Below are 18584 nucleotides of genomic sequence, written 5' to 3' on the forward strand. Positions count from 1 at the left end.
TCACCCAATCCATGGAGGGCCTGGCTAGAACAAAAAGGTGGAGGTAGGTGGGATTCCCTCTCTACCTGACTGAACTGGAACCTTGATCTTTGCCTGCTCACGGTGCTCCTGGTTCTCAGGCCTTCAGACCTGGACTAGAATCCATACCATTGGCTCTCTGGTTCTTAGGCTTTGGAACTACACTGCTGGCTTTCCTGAGCCTCCAACATGGAGATGACAGATCATGGGACTTCACAGCCTCCATGATCGCACACGCCAATGTTATAGTATATCTCTTTATATACATAATGTATGATACATAACATCTCTCTCTGTCTCTGTCTCTATATATAGACAGAATTGGCACAGATATAGATCCTATTGGTTCTGTTTCCCTAAGAGCCCAGAAAGGACAAGAGAAAGGTTGTCCTGGGTGGGCCTGGTATAATCAGGCAAGGTCTTTAAAATTGGGTCTAGAGGTCAGAGATGTGAAACATCAATGATTCTCCTGCTGGTCTTACAGCTGCCTGCTTCCATGAGTTCTACAAATGCTAGTCAATGAATTCCTCCATGTGAGCCCAGAAGAGGCCCCCAACCTCAGATGAGACTGTAGGCCCAGCCTACACCTTGATCACAGCCTCATGAAGCCCTGATCAGAGGACCCAGTAAGCCACAGTGCCTGGACTCCTGACCTATGGGAACTCTGAGAAACTTAGAGTACACTGTTTTAAGCCATGGTATTCGTGATTATTTGTTACACAGCATAGATAACTAATACACTTCTTGTGTTAGTTTGCTGGGCTGCCCTAACAAGCTCCCACAGCCTGGGTGGCTTAAACAACAGAAATTTATTTTCTTACATTTCTAAAGACTAGAAGTCCAAGATCAAGGTGTTGGCAGGGTGGGTTTCTTGTGAGGCCTATCTCCTTGGCTTGCAGACATCTGTCTCTCCCTGTGTCTTCACATGGGCTTCCCTGAACCTTACCATGTCCAAATATCCTCTTCTTTTAAGGACACCAGGCATCTTGGATTCAGCACAAATACATAACCTAATTTTAATTTAATTACCTCTTTAAAGACCTGACATCTGAATATAGTCACATTTTGAGGTATGGGGGTTAGGATGAGTGGGGTTAGGATGAGTTTGGGGAGACACAATTTAGTCTACAACAGGGTGGGAAACAGATGTGACAGGGTTGGCCTCTCTGAGCTCTCAGGACCACCAGGTACCAAACATCTGCAAATTTTCATAATACATTGTAAGAGAAAGTCCCTCTGGGACTAGGTAGAAAGATAGCAGATGAGCAGGACAGGAGCAGGGAGGGACAAGGTTTTTCTGGGCTCCCAAGCCTGATCCTGATACCTCAGTTCCCCCCTCGTATATTGGAGGGGATGTAGGACCAGGGTCTCCATATTCTAGCTGCACCAAGGCCAGCGAAGGAAATTTGGGGTAGGGCCCTGAGGTCAAGGTACTACCTCTGCTTTAAACCCTGCATGGCAAAAACAAACAAACAACAACAACAAAAACCCTGCATGGCTCCTCATTAACTCTTGCCTTTACAACCCAACTCCTGCCGCCTGAAAAGCCCTGAGGGTCTGGCCCTCATCTGCTTCTCTGACTTTACCTCCTCCTAGTTCCCTCTGCCTGGGAAGCTCCTGGCTAATGCCTCTTCCACTCAGGTTGCAGGACAGTAGTCACCTTCTCAGAGATAGCTTCTCCATCTGAAGCAGCACCCCTCCCCCATCCAACCTCCAGCTTACTGTCCAGCACATCCTGGACGGGTCTTTTCTTGTTTGGGGACAGACGGGGCTTGTCTTGCTCACTGCTACATCTTCAGCCTATGGTAGGCACTCAATAAATGTTAATTAAATAACTAAACATCAGAGCACCTGGGTGGCTCAGTGGTTGAGCATCTGCCTTTGGCTCAGGTCATGATCCCAGGATCGAGTCCCGCCACAAGCTCCCCGCAGGGAGCCTGCTTCTCCCTTTGCCTGTGTCTCTGCCTCTCTCTGTGTGTCTCTCGTGAATAAATAAATAAAATATTTAAAACACACAAATAAATAACTAAACGTCTCCCACCACCAAACGACATGGGCTAGGACGAGGGAAGGGGAGCCAGCCTGTGAGTGTCTTCTATACCGGGAAGGCCAGGTCCTCACCGAGCATCAGAGGAAGCCAGCCCCCAGCTGTGGGTGAAGCTCCTCTGTGACCGGACAAGAGGTGAGGGCACGGGCCCCAGCACAGCCTCCCCGCACAGCCTGGGATGTCGGCGCCCCCTGGCGGAGCAGCCCCAGCCCGGAGCCGGAAGGGCCGCGGCGGAAGGTGTGGAGGTGTGTTCCCCACTCCACCAGGCGGGGGCCGGAGCTGGCTAGCAGACGCTGCCCCTGGCTGCTGATGGCACGGGTGCAAGCCCGCTCCTGGGGCGGGGCTAGCCAAGGTCACACCGCCCTTGAGCCCGGCCCTGACCTCCCGTTCTCCAGAGACCTGGCTCCGCTCCCCCCATCCCACCCCGCCCCTCGCCCAGGGACCCTGCACCTTCCCCGCTGGGCCTGAAAGCACCAGGACAGGACAGCTTCCAGGCTGTCACACAACCCCACACGCATGCCCAGGATGTGCACACATGTGTGAACATGCACACACAGGACTTGTCCAGGCCGAGAGACAGAGACACACTCAGACTCAGAGACCCTGGAGAGGCTCAGAGACAGAAATGGTCAGAGAAGCTGAGAAGCACAGCGATGGTGAGAGTTGTGGTCAGAGACACGGAGGAGAGGAGAGTACACCCAGTAGAGCCAGGAGGGCTGCAGACAGTACAGACTGGCCGAGGGGCAACATGCAGATCAAGTGGGACCTGGAGACCCTGGGAGGCATCCAAGACGGATGGCGGCCCGTGGTGTCCCTGACATGGTCCCCTGACTCGCGAGGCCCCCGAGCACACTGTCATGAAGGGGACAGCCGTCAGTGTGCCGGAGCCGAGGCTAGCCTCACCGTGGCTGCCACAGCGCGCTGGCGGGCACCTTGGCCCTGGCATCACCACAGGCTGCCTGCTGCTAGCACTGCCCTGTCACCACTCAGGCTGGTGGCCTAGTGGCCCCATCGCGAGCCCTGGGCCCAGCCAGGCCTCCACTCCTATACTCTGGGCTGCTGCCCCTGTGCTGACCCTATCTGCAAAGCCATGGTGTTGGGGCCTATGCTGACTCAAGTTCAAATCCCAGCTCTGCGACTTACTTGCAGCATGACCTTGGAGAGGTCATGGCAGTTCTGGAAGCTGGACAAGGTACAGGGCGGTGTGGAGTGGGGCGGGGGTGGGGTGGGTGGATTCTCTCCTGGAGCCTCCAGAAGGAGCCCTTCCTTGCCTTCAGTTCTTAAGGCCCATCTTGGACTTCTGACCCCTAGAACTGCAAGAGAATAAACATAGGTGGTTTTAAGGAACTAGGTTTGTGGTAATGTGTACCCCTGGACACTCACCACCCCCCATGCAAACCGCCAACACAGCCCCCTCAGAGCAAACGTGGAGACACCTGTCCTACACCAGCCCAGACCAGGGCCCCCCACTCTGGCCAGTGCCCTGCCAGAAACAAGGGGACCCCACTCCCACCCCAGGAGCCAGCCTGCCCACCCCGCCATGCCCAGCCTGTTATCTGCCCACCCCAAATACCACAGGGCCCCCCAGCTCCCCCTTAAGATGCCTTAAGGGAAACCACACCCATGCTTTCCTTCCCCTCCCAGTGCCACAGGCAAGCTGTGCCAGAGATGGTCCCACGTGTCATCCACTTAAGCAACCAGGCCGGCGGGCACGTGTCACCTCCCCCCTCCCTCACTCATTGCTGCTCTGGCAGAAATGAAGGGTTTGGGGCTCAACCCCCTCACACAGAAGCCAACCCTTCCTGTAGACAGGCAGGCCCCCTCTGTGCGCCCATTTCCCCAGGATGCCAGGCCTGGAGGCAGGCAGGTCTGGGGGTGAGTGGGCAGATGCTGGGTGTCTGCCCCACAGCAGGAGGCTCCCAACACCCCTCCCAGCCTGCACCCAAGCCTCCCGCCATCCCTTCCCCTCGACTCCAATTAAAGGGTCCTCAACGCTAATCGATGCGGTTGACTCAGCCCCTGGCCTCACCTCCCTAACAAGGCCTTTGTCTGCTTAATTGGCTATCTCCAGGCGCTATTGCTATTCCCGTTCCCCCACCATGCTGCCCTATCCTCATATCCCAGGCCCAGCTATGTGCTAATTGGGCCCCCGGGGGGCACACATAAAGCCCACCCTTGCCTTCCTATATCAGCCCCCACCCACGGGTTCCTAAAGCTCAGCCTCCAGCCTCCAGGAGGTAGGGATGGGGCACGGGAGGGAAGATTTGCCCTAATTTCCTGGGCTGTGACTCTTCCAACCAGAGCAGTGCCCCCACCCCGTCCGCCCCCCCCCCCAGCCCCTCCTAAAGGCCCTCTCTTCTCCTGCCTGCTGTCTGCCTCCCCAGCACTCAGCTCCCAGCCCTGGCTGCTCCTCTCTCCCCAGATTCGGGAGCTGCTTTCTGACCAGCAAGAATATTGTGGAGAAGCTACCCTAGATCAGCCCTGCCATGCACCCTGGGGCCCCTACAGCCTCTGGAGTCTCTGAGCCCAGCCCTCGAGAACTGTGTGCCTTCGTGAGCGGGGCAGCCAGCCACATGCTGCGTGCCCTGCACCCTCGGCAGACTCGGCCCCCCAAAAGGAGGCCCAACCACAGGAGGTTTCTGCACAACCAGATCTGCAGGTGAGGGGCAATAGAAGATGGGAGGTGGGCAGAGGGGCGTGGGGAGGGGCCAGACACCTCAGAGCGTGGGAGACTAGGCCCAGACAGAACAGAGAGAAGGGGACTCCAGGGCAGGATACAATCAACACTTAAGATGCATTTATTGAGCATTAACTGTGTGCCAGGCCCCCAAGATCCACTGGTACAAGGCAGACAGAATCTGCCTTCATAGAGCTTGTGTTCCCACAGGAAGGTGGCCGATCAGAGATTGTGATGCTGAGTGAAAGAAGCCAGACACAGAAAGCCATATACTGCATGATTCCATTTGTGTGAAAGCCAGAAAGCAGGGTAGTGGTGCCAGGGAAGGCAAGAGGGGATGGCGAGTGATTGTCAGTGGGCTCAGGGTTGCTTTCTGGGGTGATGAAAAGTTCTGGAACTAATTAGCAGTGCTAGTTGCACATTGTGAATGCACTGGATTGCACACTTTATTATTTTTATTTTATTTATTTATTCATGAGAGACACAAAGAAAGGCAGAGACACAGGCAGAGGGAGAAATAGACTCCGCACAGGGAGCCCGATGCGGAACTCGATCCCGGGACTCCAGGATCATGCCCTGAGCCAAAGGCAGATGCTCAACCGCTGAGCCACTCAGGCGTCCCTGGATTGCACACTTTAAAGTGACTCGTTTGGGACTCCTGGGTGGCTCAGTGGTTGAGCGTCTACCTTTGGCTCAGGGCATGATCCCAGAGTCCCAGGATCAAGTCCCACATCGGGCTCCCTGAATGGAGCCTGCTTCTCCCTCTGCCTCTCCGCCCCGCCCCCCGCCCCCCCTCCCCGCCATCTCTCACGAATAAATACATAAGTAAATCTTTAAAAAAATAAAGTCACTTGTTTTAAGTTATGTGAATTTTATCTCGATTTTTAGAAATTATATGGCTTGTTATGAGGTGATAAATACTATGGAGGGCATGCTGGGTGAGGACTGGCATTTTAGGTAAGGTGTCAGGGAAGGCTTTACTGAGAAGGTGACAATTGAACTAAGACCTGACTGAGGCCAGGGAACAAGACTGTGATGTCTGAGGGAAGAGCATTCCAGGCAAGGCACAGCAAGTGCAAAGGCCCTGAGGCAGGAACATCCCTGGAATGTTTGAGCACCAGTGAGGCTGGAGCTGAGTGAAAGGGGAGGGAATAGGGTTCTAAAGAAACAGGAGCTCCCCATTTAGCACCACACCATTCAGCCCCTGGGTTGAATGTTCCCTTAGCAAAGCAATGTCCTTCCCTGTCTCTGGGAATGTAGATGGAGACCTGAGCTCCTTCATGTCTGTGCTCATGCCTGTCCTTCCTCTCAACCCCACCCAGCCCCATCCAGCCTTGCCCTGTGTGCTCTTCCCTCACTCTGTGACAGGAACCATTTTTTGAGCACTTGGGTGTGCCAGGCACACCATACTAAGAGTTTGACATGCAATATATCACTTAATCCTCTCAGTAAATCTGCACAGTATGTTGTCTTTGTCCCTACGCTACAGACAAGGAGGCTCAGAGATTCAATGCCTTATCCAAACCACACAGCTAAACAATGGATACAACCCAGGCCTTCTGAGTCTAGAGCTCATGCTCTGTACAACTTTGCTGTCCTGGCTGGATACAGAGTCACAGGGACTTGATGATGGTGGTGGTGGTGGTGGTGGTGGTGGTGATGGTGTTGGTAGAATGATGGTGATGGTAATGGTGGAATGGTGGTGGTAGTTATGATGGTGATAGTGGGATGGTGATAATGGTGATGATGGTGGTGGTGATGGTGATGATAATGGTGATGTTGATTGTGATAATGATGGTGGTGATGGTGGTGATGGTGATGATGGTGATGGTGAGATGGGGTGGTGATGGTGATTGTGGTATGGTGGTGATGGTGGTGATGATAATGGTGGTGATGATGGTGATGATGCTGATAGTGGTATAGTGGTGACAGTGCTGATAATGGTGGTGATGATGGTGATGGTGATAATGGTGGTGATGATGGTGATGGTAGCTAACAAGCGCCTGGCACTTAATATGTGCCACATATTAAGTGCCAGACGCTTGTTCTGAGCACTTTAGTATTAATTTGTAATACTCATTCACAATGAATATGAACTCATTAATCCCCCATAGTAACCCTAGGAAGTAGTTGCTATTATAATTCTCATTTTTCAGATGACAAACTGAGGCACAGATAGATAAAGTGACTTGCCCAAGGACCTGCTCTTCTGGAAGTAGGTTGTTCCTTCCAGCCAGCCCAGAGCCTTGCTCCAGGAGGTCTTGGAATCAAATTTGAATATACAGGGGCCTGGTGCAGCCTAACTCCTGCCTCCACACAGCAAGCCACCTTGTACCAGGAAGCCCAGCCCCAGCCACACTCAGAATGTTCACCGCCACCACCCTACACACCCATTATTGAAGAGGAAATCACATCTCTCCTCAAATAGGGTCCAGCCCTGTGTCCCAGAGCTAGCCTTCTCATACCTCTTCAGACCCCCTCAGCAATCACTTCAGGATCCCTCCCCATCTCCAGCCTCCATGTGGAGTCCCTGCGTGCCTCCAGTCTGGACCCTATGCTAATGCCAGCCTCTTACCTCCTAAGTTCTCTGCCCACCTTCCCCCATTCAGCCTCCCTTTCCCCCAGGGTCAAGGCCAACTTCTGTCCTATTGCACCCCAGACATTCCCACCCCCATGCCTGGCTCTGCCACATGCTCCCTGGAGACCCAGGCTGACCAGACCACCCACGAGCTCCTCATGGGCAGCCCAGGCAGCTCTGGAGCATATTCCCCTGGGCACCCAGCCTCAACCTGAGAAAATTCAGGTCACAGGCAAACTATCCTCAGCACCTTCCCACCTACACCCTCCTCCTCCTCCCTCCAGGTCCCCTCAGGCCCTGCTCCCTCAGGAGCCTCTTCCCACCCATGTGTATGGATTTTTCACTTCTTTTATTGTGAAGAATTTCCAACCTACAGAGAAGTCAAGACAGTTGTCAGATGCAGCAGTTTTCAAAAAAGTGGTTCCCAGACCAGCAGCATCAGCACCTCAGCATGGTGTGGGCATGTGCTGGAGGTGCAGATTCTTGGACACCACCCTAGACCTGCGGAACCCAAATTTGGCTCAGGGGCCCAAGGACCTGTCTCCACAAGCCCTCCAGGTGTTCTGTTGTGCACTCAAGTTTGAGAACTGCTAGCCCAAAGATCACTCATGTACCATCACTTAGACTTTACTGCCTATAACAGCCTATTTTCTTCATCTATATTCTTAAAACACAAATGTCATGACTCTTCAGCCCTAAATGTCATTTACAGTAGTTTGTTTGAGTCAACCCCCTCTCTTGCTCTCTCCCCACCCCCATTCTCTGCCATTTAACCTGACATCCTGGGCAGCCCAGGTGGCTCAGCACTGAAGCCCAGTGCCGCCTTCAGCCCAGGGGCGTGATCCTGGAGTCCCGGGATCCAGTCCCACGTCAGGCTCCCTACATGGAGCCTGCTTCTCCCTCTGCTTGTGTCTCTGCCTCTCTCTCTCTCTCTCTGTGTCTCTCATGAATAAATAAATAAAATCTTAAAAAAAAATAACCTGACATCCCATTTCTGAACATTTTTCCTGGGGACTCAGAGCAATAACTATCCTCCTTGGCATCAAAGACAGTTCTGGAATGGCAGCTCTCACTAATTTATTTATGAGCCTATTTTCTTTTTTTTTAATTATTTTTCTTATTGGAGTTCAATTTTCCAACATACCATATCACCCAGTGCTCATCCCATCAAGTGGCCCCCTCAGTGCCCATCACCCAGTCACCTCATCCCCCCTGCCCACCTCCCTTTCCACTACCCCTTGTTCTTTTCCCAGAGTTAGGTGTCTCTCATCTTCTGTCACCCTCACTGATATTTCCCACTCTATGAGCCTATTTTCTTGTGGTAAAATATACATAACATAAAACTCATCATTCTGAATATTTTAAAATGTAGAATTCATTGGCATTTCATATATTCATAATATTTGGCAACCAGTTACCTCAAGCTGGTTCCTGAACATTTTCATCACCCCCAAAGGAGATCCAATGCTCATTGCTAATCACTTCCCATTCCCCTTCCCCAGCACCTCACGGACACCAATCTACTTTCTGTCTCTAGGGACTTGCCTGTTCTGACCATTTCATGTAAACAGAACGATGCAACACCAGATACATGTTTAAGTAAAACCTTTTCTCGAAGTTTAACAACCACAAGAGATGCAAACATTATTGGCATACAGCTTGATGAATTGTCCCAAAGGGAACCCAACCCCCTAGTATAAGCAACACTCAGATCCAGGAACAGGGGTCATGTGAGTTTTAGGGGGCATAACTGAGCCCATCACAGTTTGTGAGATCCATTCATATGGTTCTCGAGATGTAAGAATGCTAGCAGGGAGGCCAGTGCAGTGGCTGTTGTGGCCACCCACAGGGCCAGGGACTCCAACCAAGGACTGGTAGAGTTGCAGAGGTGGGTAGATTCAAGAGCTCCATGGGAAGAGGAGTCCAAAGGGCATCACTGTTGCACATGCACCCCCAGCCCACGGGGTGCCTTTGTGTGGAAACACTTTTCAAGGCACTTTTCCTTCAGACTTTTTTTTTACTTTTATATATGTTGGGATGTGGCCACAAAAACTCTAAATGTCAAAAATGTGCATTTTGCTGAGCTAGATGTGAGGCCTTGTGCAATTCACAACCTCCGCAGCGGTTCAAAGCTCCCCTATGAACAGGGTTAGGAAAACTGAATTGTCAGACTCAAGAAAGCAGACCCAGATGGCACAGAGAAGGAAAATGGATGGGAGAAGAGAAAAAACCAGTCCTGGGATGGCAGGAGGGGAATGCTTCAAGGCCACCCAGTAATGCTTGTGTCTTTGCAGGCAGTTTGCCAAGATTGAAGCTGCCACCCAACGCCTGGCCCTCTCCATCTTGTCCCAGGAGGCACCTCCCCAGAGACCACCACACAGAAGGCCACCCTTGCCACCTCCGTCCCCCTTCCTGGGGGTGGCCTGTGCTGTGGCCCCCACTGAAGTGCCTTCTGCTGGTCCCAGCCTGAGCCTCGCTGCCCTGGATGCCTCCACCCTCGACCTCTTTGATGACATTGCACTCAACCCAGAGTGTCCCTCAGCGCCATCTGAGTTGTCCCACTGTGCTTGGGGCCAGCCAGACCTGAGGCAGTCTTCACATTTCTATAATCCCATACCCCCTGCCTCGAATGGCCTGGGGGGAGTGGATGGGCCCTGGGCTCCTGAGGGGGACTGGGTGGGCAGGTGGGAGTTGCCTTGTGCCTGCCATTCTCAGGGAATCCCTGAGGGCTGGGGGACCTGCTACCCATGATGCTCAAACACAACCTAACCCAGCTGCCCCTGCCCCCAGACAAATCAAAGGCCACCCTCCCAATAGCTTAGCAGCCACCCCTAGAAGCCCCCAGTCCTGTCCACTCCCCTCTTGGCAGCCCCTGGGAACATGAACCAAACCTGGACCCCCCACTTCAGACCATAGCCTCTCCAGTCTTCTTCCCAGCCCAAGTTCCGCACTTCTGCCTCTGCCAGGAGTGCCCCCTTGCAGTCTCCCTCCCCCACTTCACCCCAGCTCCACCTCCTCAGCATTTGCCACTCCAGCTTCCTCTCACCTGGGTCATTTCTGCCTAAAGCCTGGTCTGGTCTCATCTATTCCCAAATAATGTACGGAGCACCTACTACGTGTCAGGTTCTGTCTAGGCACCGAGGATTCAGCAGTGAATAAACAGACAAGATGTGTGCATTTAAGAGTGTGGGGGATGGGTACCGGTGTGTGTGGGGGGTTGACAATTAGTACATTTGTACATTTTTTTCATTTGTACATTTTTAAAGTGCAAGGTAAATTTCCAATTTCAGATTGGAATTAATGCTGTGAAGAAAATAAAACAGAGACTCGGGGATCCCCGGTGGCTCAGCGGTTTAGCGCCGCCTTCAGCCCAGGGCGTGATCCTGGATACCCGGGATCCAGTCCCACATCAGGCTCCCTGCATGGAGCCTGCTTCTCCCTCTGCCTGTGTCTCTGCCAATCTCTCTCTCCCTCTCTCTCTCTCTGTGTGTGTGTGTGTTTCTCATGAATAAATAAATAATATCTTTAAAAATATGTATCCTTAAAAAAAACAGAGACTCTACTGAGTGGCCGTTTAACATCAGGTGGCCAGGGAAAGCCTTGCATGACAAGGAGCTGTTGAAGCAAAAGTCTGGGGCTCCAGGCTGAGGAAACGGCACGTGCAAAGACCCTGAGGTGGCTGGAGCAGCGTGAGCAGGGCAAGTGGTAAGAGATGAGGTTAGAGGCTGACAAAAGCAGACAGGAATTGGGAGCAGTTTGGATTTTATTCCAAGATTGATGGGGAAGTTCTCAGCCCCATTTCCAAGCAGAGTCTAAATATTTCAAACAGCACGCAAAACACACACACACACACACACACACACACACACACACACACCACCCGAGGAGGCAGGTGCTGCACAGATGGGGCAACTGAGGCTGAGCGGGGTTGGGAGGATTTAAGTCCCCTTCCTGGAAAGTGCTTGGGCTTGGGTCTCGTGATAAATTTCTGTCTCCAGGCCACAAGGGCCAGCGTTCGAACCCCGAGTCTGCCTCTGCCCTGGGTACGCCCCCTCCTCTCTTTCTCGGCCTCAGTGGTCTCATCTCTACAATGAGGGTGGCCGGGACCCAACCTACCCGCCTGGAGGTCTCCGCACCCAGGGCGCCGCTCCGCCCCAGGCCCGCCACTCACACCCTTTCTGGCTCTCCATTGGTCAGACTCGCCGCCTTCCCGCCCCTCCCTCCGATGGGCCAATCACGTTCTCAGCACTGAAGGCGGGCCGGGCACCGCCCCTTCACGGAGGGCGAAGCAACTTCGCCTGTGGATTGGCCGGCTGCGGGGGCGGAGCAGAACCTGTTAAGCGCTGATTGGACGGTTCGGCCCCGGTGGGCGGACGCGGACGCCTGGGGGTGGGCCACGTGTCTCGACCCAGCAAATACTGTGACCCAGCCTTGGAACCCCGCGGGAGGACGTGAGCGGCGTTAAGTGCGGCTCCGTGAGGTGAGTGTCCCCTTGGTCTCTCCAGCGGAGAAGTGGGCCGGGCTGGAAGCCAGCGCCTTCCCGGTAAGCCCCCCCCACACCCCAGCGCTGCAGGGGGACCGACCTTCCTGCCTGCAAGTGGGGAAACTGAGGCTTAGCAGGCCGTCCAGGCCGAGGTGGCACAGCCAAGGGAAGGGCTCCTGCCCAACCCCTGAAGAATGGCCTGGCCAGAGACCCGAACCCGCCCACGGATCACGGCCGCCCTCTCTGCATCCCTGGCCTAGTTCTGCATCATCCCTGTGGAGTGGATGAGTTTGACCCCGATTTTCAGGCTCATACGGAACATGAAACTTGCCGAGGGTCGCACAACCTGCAGGGCTGCCCACCCCTCAGGTGCTAAGCAGCACCCCTCTTCCCCTTCTGCTGCCCCTCCTCTGCCGTGGCCTCAGACTCCCTCCACCCAGAACTCAGTTCTGTACCTTCTCACCACTCCCCCCAAGGCACCCCTAAATCAATCACCAACCCAGACCTCCTCACATGTGCACACGTGCATACACACACACACACACACACACACACACACGCACACCTCTCCAGGCCCCCTACTTAGTCCCTGGGACCTGCCACCCGTGCACCAGAAACCTAAAGATCTTCCTCTTCCCCACCTTCCACCACAGCCCTTTGCACCTGCCCCCTGAGCCTCTCCTCGCCGCTTGACCTGGAGCCCAGGCCTCACCCTTGCCCACTCGGACCCCAGCCCTGGTTTTCTTCCTGGCCTCCACCTCCAGTGCAGCCCCACAAAGGCCCCCATTTTATCTGATAATTTGAAAACTTTTTATAGAAGTATACTGCATATGCAGGAGAACCATAAAAATCACAAATGGGTAGCTCAAGTAACTTTTCACATAGCAAACACTTTGGTGTAAACAGAATGCAAATGCAGGGATCCCTGGGTGGCGCAGCGGTTTAGCGGTTTAGCGTCTGCCTTTGGCCCAGGGCGCGATCCTGGAGACCCGGGATCGAATCCCACGTCGGGCTCCCGGTGCATGGAGCCTGCTTCTCCCTCTGCCTGTATCTCTGCCTCTCTCTCTCTCTCTCTGTGACTATCATAAGTAAATAAATAAAAAAATTTAAAAAAAAAAAAAAGAATGCAAATGCAGAAGCAGAACATTTCCCCCATCCCAGAAGCCCACCCTCCCGGGATCCCTTCTTCACTGCCACCCAAGGATAACCATTCATTCATAGTTTGACTGCCACAGATTGGATTTGCTGGGTTCCCACCTTATATAAGTATCTCACTATATTGTAGTTAATACGGACCAGACCATCACATGTTGTCCAAAATTCAAAAGGAATAGAACAGTACACAGTGAAAATAAAATTTCCTTCATACCTGGCCCCTCAGTGACCTGCTCTCCTGTCTGAAGTACCTGCTCTATCTGTGCCTACCAAAGACAGCAAATAGAGAGAGGAGCGGTACACTGGCTCACTCTCATCTGATTGGGGCACAGATGGAACCGCTGCTATATGCACTTTTCTGCTTCATTTCACTGCTAACATTTCTTAATTGCGTTCCATACTGTTACCTAAACAGCTTCTTGTCATTTTTCCTGGCTGCAAAGAATTCCATGGTGTAGGTATACCATAACTTATGTAACCAGTACCCCAACTGTAGATGTTTATGTTTATTTCTAGTCCTTTGCTCCGTGGAAGAGTCCCAGGATGAGTGAGCTGGAAGTCCGGTGGTGAATAACCTCGTGTCATCTCACATGTGTGTTTGCAGGGCAAATACTTAGGAGTGAGTTTTCTGGGTCACAGGGTTCATATAACTCTAATTTTGAGAGATGTGGCCACACATGCTTCCCTAAGGGTTGTTGCAATCTACTCCCCGACCACTGTGAAGGGGAGAGGAGATCCTTGTTGCTCCACACATGGGTCATAGGCTTTCAGCCAATAGAGCCCTGATGTGACCCTGCCCCTCCCTCTCCTGAAGACTTAAAAGATGGAAGTGAGAAGAGCACCCTAGCTGGAGGGATCCATCCTGCCAAAGGTTTTCAGGTGCAACCTGATTGGCCAAGGCTGGAATGGCCCCAGCACCTTGAGGGAAACTTATATTTTAGTCCTGAGGTCAGAGAAGCTTGCAGTGGGTGTGGGCCGAGACAGGGAAGTAACAGAATCTGCTTTGTGTTTTCAGAAAGATCTCTCTCTCTCTCTCTCCTTCTATCTCTCTCCCTCTACCTCCTTGGGGTGAATTTTGTACCCTGCCAAGATAGATCAGGTTCCCTAGAAATCCCAGCACCAATCACAGATGTAATTATGTGATTAACTGATTCAGCGTGTTTTTTTGTTTTTTTTGTTTTTTTTTTGTAGGAGCTTCCATTCCATTTTGGTTTTAAATAAAATTCCCATAGCATAAAACGTCCCGTTATGACCATCCATTAGTTTTTACATTTTAGATATGTTGCCCATAGAAAATGTTTCGTACAGAAGATGTGCTCATTTGAAAGAATCAGCATAAACACTGTGTGCTCCTCACCCAACCTCCAGACCTCCCCCCGTGTTAACCCTTTGGGTCTTCAAGGTCTCCTGTGTCGCAGCTAAATTAACAAGTGAATGAGTGAGCACTCAGGGGATGGGAGCTGCTTGCAGAAGCCAGGCCAGAACTGGAAGCAATACTGAGGACCTAAGGACTCAAGCCTCCGGGGCCGAGGGCTGGGGACATGCTGAGACTCAGAGGCAGGGCCCCAGGTTGCTGGAGATGGAGGCACTCTGACTGGGAGGCTTGCTGTCTTCTAGTCCTGCAGGACCTTGAGCAAGTCGTGGGCCTTCTGGGTCTTAGCTGCCTCGCACCCTCCCGCCCCCCATAAAAGTGGCTCTGCCAGCCCAGCCCCTTCTTTTCTTTTTTTTTTTTTTAAGATTTTATTTATTCATGAGACACACACACACACAGAGGCAGAGACACAGGCAGAGGGAGAAGCAGGCTCCATGCAGGGACCCCGACGTAGGACTCCATCCTGGGTCTCCAGGATCATGCCCTAGGCCAAAGGTGGAGCTAAATCGCTGAGCCACCGGGGCTGCCCTCTTTTTTTTTTTTTTTTTTAAACAGGGCTAAAGTACACATAATGAAATTTACCATTTCCACCATTTTTAAGCATACCATTAAGTGGCCATTACATACATTCATGATATTGCCCAACCGTGGTCACCATCTAGTTCCAGAATGTGTTCATCACCCCAGATGGAACCTCTGCATGCATTAAGGGGTCAGTCCTTGTTGCACCCGGGCCCTGCCGCCCTGCCCCCCTGCCCCAGCAGCCAGGCTGCTTCCTGCCTCTGGACTCAAACCCTATAAATGCGCTCCCACAGCGTATGGCCTTCAGTGGCTGGCCTCTCTGACTGAGCACAATGTTTTTGAGGCTCATCTGTGATGTAGCTTTTAGCAGTGCTTCATTCCCTTCTACGGATGGGTTATATTCCCCTGTGCAGGGACACCTGCCTCTTTGTCTGGGACCCACAGGGACACGCCCCTGTGCTTTATACACACAGGTAAACTGACTTTCAAAGGCTGAGTGGGGGGAACAGAGGTGAAGGTGCTCAGAGCACTGTCACTTCACCCAGAGCCCTTGGGTCCTGAAATGTGGCAGGAGAGAGGGTGACCTTGAGGAAGGAAAATGTTCCCCAGGGCTCTGGGAGAGGGAAGATGGGAGCACCAGAGTGGTCAAGGTCAGAGAAGGCTTTCTGGGAAATGACCTCCCAGTAGAGTAGGACACAGTAATGAAGAAATGGATTCCAGGCCTGGAGAACTGCACGCACGAAGGCCTGCAGGTGGGAGGACACCGGTTTCCCAAGCACTGTGTGGGGTCCCCCTGGATAGGCAGAAAAAGCCCCCTGCCCTCAGCACCTCTGCCCATCTCCAGGACATGGCAACTATAAGGTCCAACCTGGGCCGAGTCCTCCCTGGATCATCCATCCTGTTCCTGTGTGACATGCAGGAGAAGTTCCGCCATATCGCATACTTTCCCCAGATTGTCTCTGTGGCTGCCCGCATGCTCAAGGTATGCCCCTCCTCCCTCAGACCCAGGAGTCCAAGCCCCCAGCCCCTCCTCCCTCAGACCCAGGAGTCCAGGCCCCAGCCCCTCCTCCTTCAGACCCCAGAGTCCAGGCCCCCAGCCCCATCCTCCCTCAGACCCAGATTCTGACCCCACAAACCACCCCCCTCAGGCTCAGGCCTTTGTCCCCCTTCCATGGCACAGGTGGCCAGGCTGCTGGAGGTACCAGCTGTGCTGACAGAGCAGTACCCAGAAGGCCTGGGCCCCACAGTCCCTGAGCTGGGGGCTCAAGGCCTGCGGCCAGTGGCCAAAACTTGCTTCAGCATGGTGCCTGCAGTGCAAAAGGAGCTGGAATCACGGCCCCAGCTGTGTTCTGTGCTCCTCTGTGGCATTGAGACACAGGCCTGCATCCTGGTGAGACCCCCACCTCTCCCCATCCTTCCCTGACCCCGAATCCTGTATCCTGGTAGGACCCCATTCCTGACCTGGGACCTTCATCCTTACTCAGGACCCCTGTCTACCTGGTGCTTCCATCCTCCCTAGGATCCTCTTGTAACTCAGGGGCCTCCTTACCTGACCTGAGCCCCTGTCCTCCCCATCCCAGCTCCCCAGTCCCTCACCCCATACCTGTTCTTGTCTGGGGTTGGCCTTGACATTTCTATGCCCCTAGAACACCACCTTGGACCTCTTGGACCGGGGGCTGCAGGTCCATGTGGTGGTGGATGGCTGCTCTTCTCGCAGGTGAGAGGGTCCTATCCTGCTGAGGGTGGGTGCATGTGAGGTACAGTTGGGGTGCCCATGAAGAACCAGGGAGTAGGATCCCTGATGAGTTGGCCAGGTATCTGTGTGTCCAGGCCGAGGCATTGACAACCACCTCCCCCCCACAGCCAGGTGGACAGGCTGGTGGCCCTGGCCCGGATGCGACAAAGTGGCGCCTTCCTCTCCACCAGCGAAGGGCTGATTCTGCAGCTTGTGGGTGATGCCGCCCACCCCCAGTTTAAGGAGGTACTGGCCCCCCACGCCCCACCCGACCTCCCTTGCTCCCTTTCCAGCAACCACCACATACTGATTGACAGAATACATCTGGGAACACAGCAGGCTGCCACCTCCAGGCAGGCTAAGTTTTAAGTTCCATGAAAGAAGCTGTCTGATGGCCAGGAGGACAAGAGAGAAAGAGAAAGCCGGGCAGGGGGATGGGACTGGGAGGGCTGGGGCACAGAAAAGGGGTGTTGGTGGGGTGCTATGGGAGGCCTCCCAGGCTGACAGGCAAGTCTGGCAGAGGCCTGTAGATGGCAGCCCTGTGACCCTGCTCTCTGCCTCTTCCTCCAGTCTCTGCACCACCACCTGTGGCTTTCCAAGTACCCAGGTCTCACTGGGTAGCCCCAGCTCATTCCCACCACGGGCCGTTAGTTAGGGCAGCAGGATGTGCCCAGCCCTCTGAGGTCTGCCCCCCTCCCCCATCAGTTCAGTTCTGTTGAGCATTTATTAAGCACCTGTTATGGGCTAGGCACTGTGGCAAGTCCATGGGCAACAGCAAAAGACAATCTGTATTCGGTTACACACTGTAGCCAGAAGCTGCAAGGGAATGTTCAGAGTGTGTGAGAGATAATTTGGAGGCTCACAGCACAGAGGTCCTGCCCCAGCGGTGGCCTTGAAGTAGGACGGGCAGCCAGACATCCAAAAAGCGTTCCTGGCAGAAGGAACAGCTAGGGCAGAGGCCTGGAGGTGGGGCTGAACTTGACTTATTCTGAGAACCAGAGCAGGGCATGCTGAGCCCTCGGTGAGTGTGGGAGGAGGGGAGGCAGAGGAGCTAGAGCCCTGTCTTCTCAAAGATTTGGGTTTGGTCCTGGGTGGCCCATGGATATGGGCGGGTGGCAGGAAGAAGGGAGACCAGAGTGGAGGCAGTGGGGGTGCACTTTGCTTATTTTTTGGGAGCCGAGCACAGTGGGGCCTGCTGACAGTGTGGGGCTTTGGGAGAAGGCAGCCCCAGAGAGGGGGCTGGAACATCGGTGCTCCCGTGGTCTACTGACTGGGGGTTGGCCATCAGTGTGAGAGGTCAGGTGTTAACCCATGTCTAAGAGGCAGTTAGATCAATGAGTCGAGTTGAGGGGGATGGGAAAGGTGAGAATACTTAAGTAGGAGCTGGTACAGACAAGAAGCTCCAGGACAGGGCCTTCATGGTAAGCCAGCCAAGTGGACCAAGATGGCAGGTGATCAGGGGCTCACCCAGACGGCCATAGCGAAAGGGAGGCCCAAGGAGAAGTTTTGAGAAGAGGGAGTGGTTGGCTTGACCAGTTGCTGCTAAGAGGGCAGAGCAGATGAAAATGGAGAAATGCCCCTTAGAATCTGTCCTGGAGATGGGCCCTCTTGACCCTTCTGAACCCTCCTCTTCCGCCTACAGATTCAGAAGATCATCAAGGAGCCCGCCCCTGACAGCGGGCTGCTGGGCCTCTTCCAAGGCCAGAACCCCCTCTTCCGCTGAACTCCTCACCCTGAAGGCCACCTCCTGCCATCGGGACCTTCATGGAATCAGTTGGCCCCCATCCTTGGCCCCCAAGAGTGGTGCAGTCCACCGGGAGCACCACCCCCTCGGGAGGGGAGGTGGAATGCTCCCTTGCCATTGGGCCAAAGCGCCGGAAATGCAAATAAAGCTCCTGGAAGCTGGGTGGCAGTTGGCTGAGCAGAGCTGGGGGCGGGGCTCGGCCCCGGGCCACTTCACGAGGCGGGAGGGGTGGGGGGTGGAGTGTTACGGGGGA

General features: G+C 53.8%; 2 protein-coding genes across 10 annotated transcripts; both read left to right on the top strand.

Annotated features, from left to right (window-relative positions):
* The first annotated feature begins 4491 nt into the window (after positions 1-4491).
* C1H19orf85 (chromosome 1 C19orf85 homolog) lies at positions 4492-10806 on the top strand. Its single transcript, XM_072818773.1, has 2 exons — positions 4492-4724; positions 9615-10806. The coding sequence occupies exons 1-2, from the start codon at positions 4552-4554 to the stop codon at positions 10069-10071; spliced, it is 630 nt and encodes a 209-aa protein (XP_072674874.1). The 5' UTR covers positions 4492-4551; the 3' UTR covers positions 10072-10806.
* An 836-nt stretch (positions 10807-11642) lies between these two features.
* Positions 11643-18492, top strand: ISOC2 (isochorismatase domain containing 2). 9 transcript variants are annotated; one of them, XM_072818779.1, is made up of 7 exons: positions 11735-11800; positions 13475-13550; positions 15697-15834; positions 16033-16242; positions 16499-16569; positions 16716-16833; positions 18230-18492. In XM_072818779.1, the coding sequence occupies exons 3-7, from the start codon at positions 15700-15702 to the stop codon at positions 18308-18310; spliced, it is 615 nt and encodes a 204-aa protein (XP_072674880.1). In that variant the 5' UTR covers positions 11735-11800; positions 13475-13550; positions 15697-15699; the 3' UTR covers positions 18311-18492. The 9 variants fall into 9 exon arrangements, with proteins under 9 accessions (XP_072674882.1, XP_072674876.1, XP_072674883.1 ...); XM_072818777.1 differs by having other exon boundaries at positions 11748-11800; positions 13475-13577; XM_072818780.1 differs by having other exon boundaries at positions 11767-11863.
* The last annotated feature ends 92 nt before the right edge of the window (positions 18493-18584 follow it).

This window comes from Canis lupus (assembly GCF_048164855.1).
Source record: "Canis lupus baileyi chromosome 1 unlocalized genomic scaffold, mCanLup2.hap1 SUPER_1_unloc_2, whole genome shotgun sequence".
Taxonomy (NCBI): Eukaryota; Metazoa; Chordata; class Mammalia; order Carnivora; family Canidae; genus Canis; species Canis lupus.

Coding starts and splice junctions, on each gene's coding strand:
- C1H19orf85 (XM_072818773.1), top strand. CDS start 4,552: ATGCACCCTGGGGCCCCTACAGCCTCTGGAGTCTCTGAGCCCAGCCCT. Junction 4,725..9,614: donor CTGCACAACCAGATCTGCAG/GTGAGGGGCAAT, acceptor GTGTCTTTGCAG/GCAGTTTGCCAAGATTGAAG.
- ISOC2 (XM_072818775.1), top strand. CDS start 15,700: ATGGCAACTATAAGGTCCAACCTGGGCCGAGTCCTCCCTGGATCATCC. Junction 15,835..16,032: donor TGGCTGCCCGCATGCTCAAG/GTATGCCCCTCC, acceptor TCCATGGCACAG/GTGGCCAGGCTGCTGGAGGT. Junction 16,834..18,229: donor CCCACCCCCAGTTTAAGGAG/GTACTGGCCCCC, acceptor TTCCGCCTACAG/ATTCAGAAGATCATCAAGGA.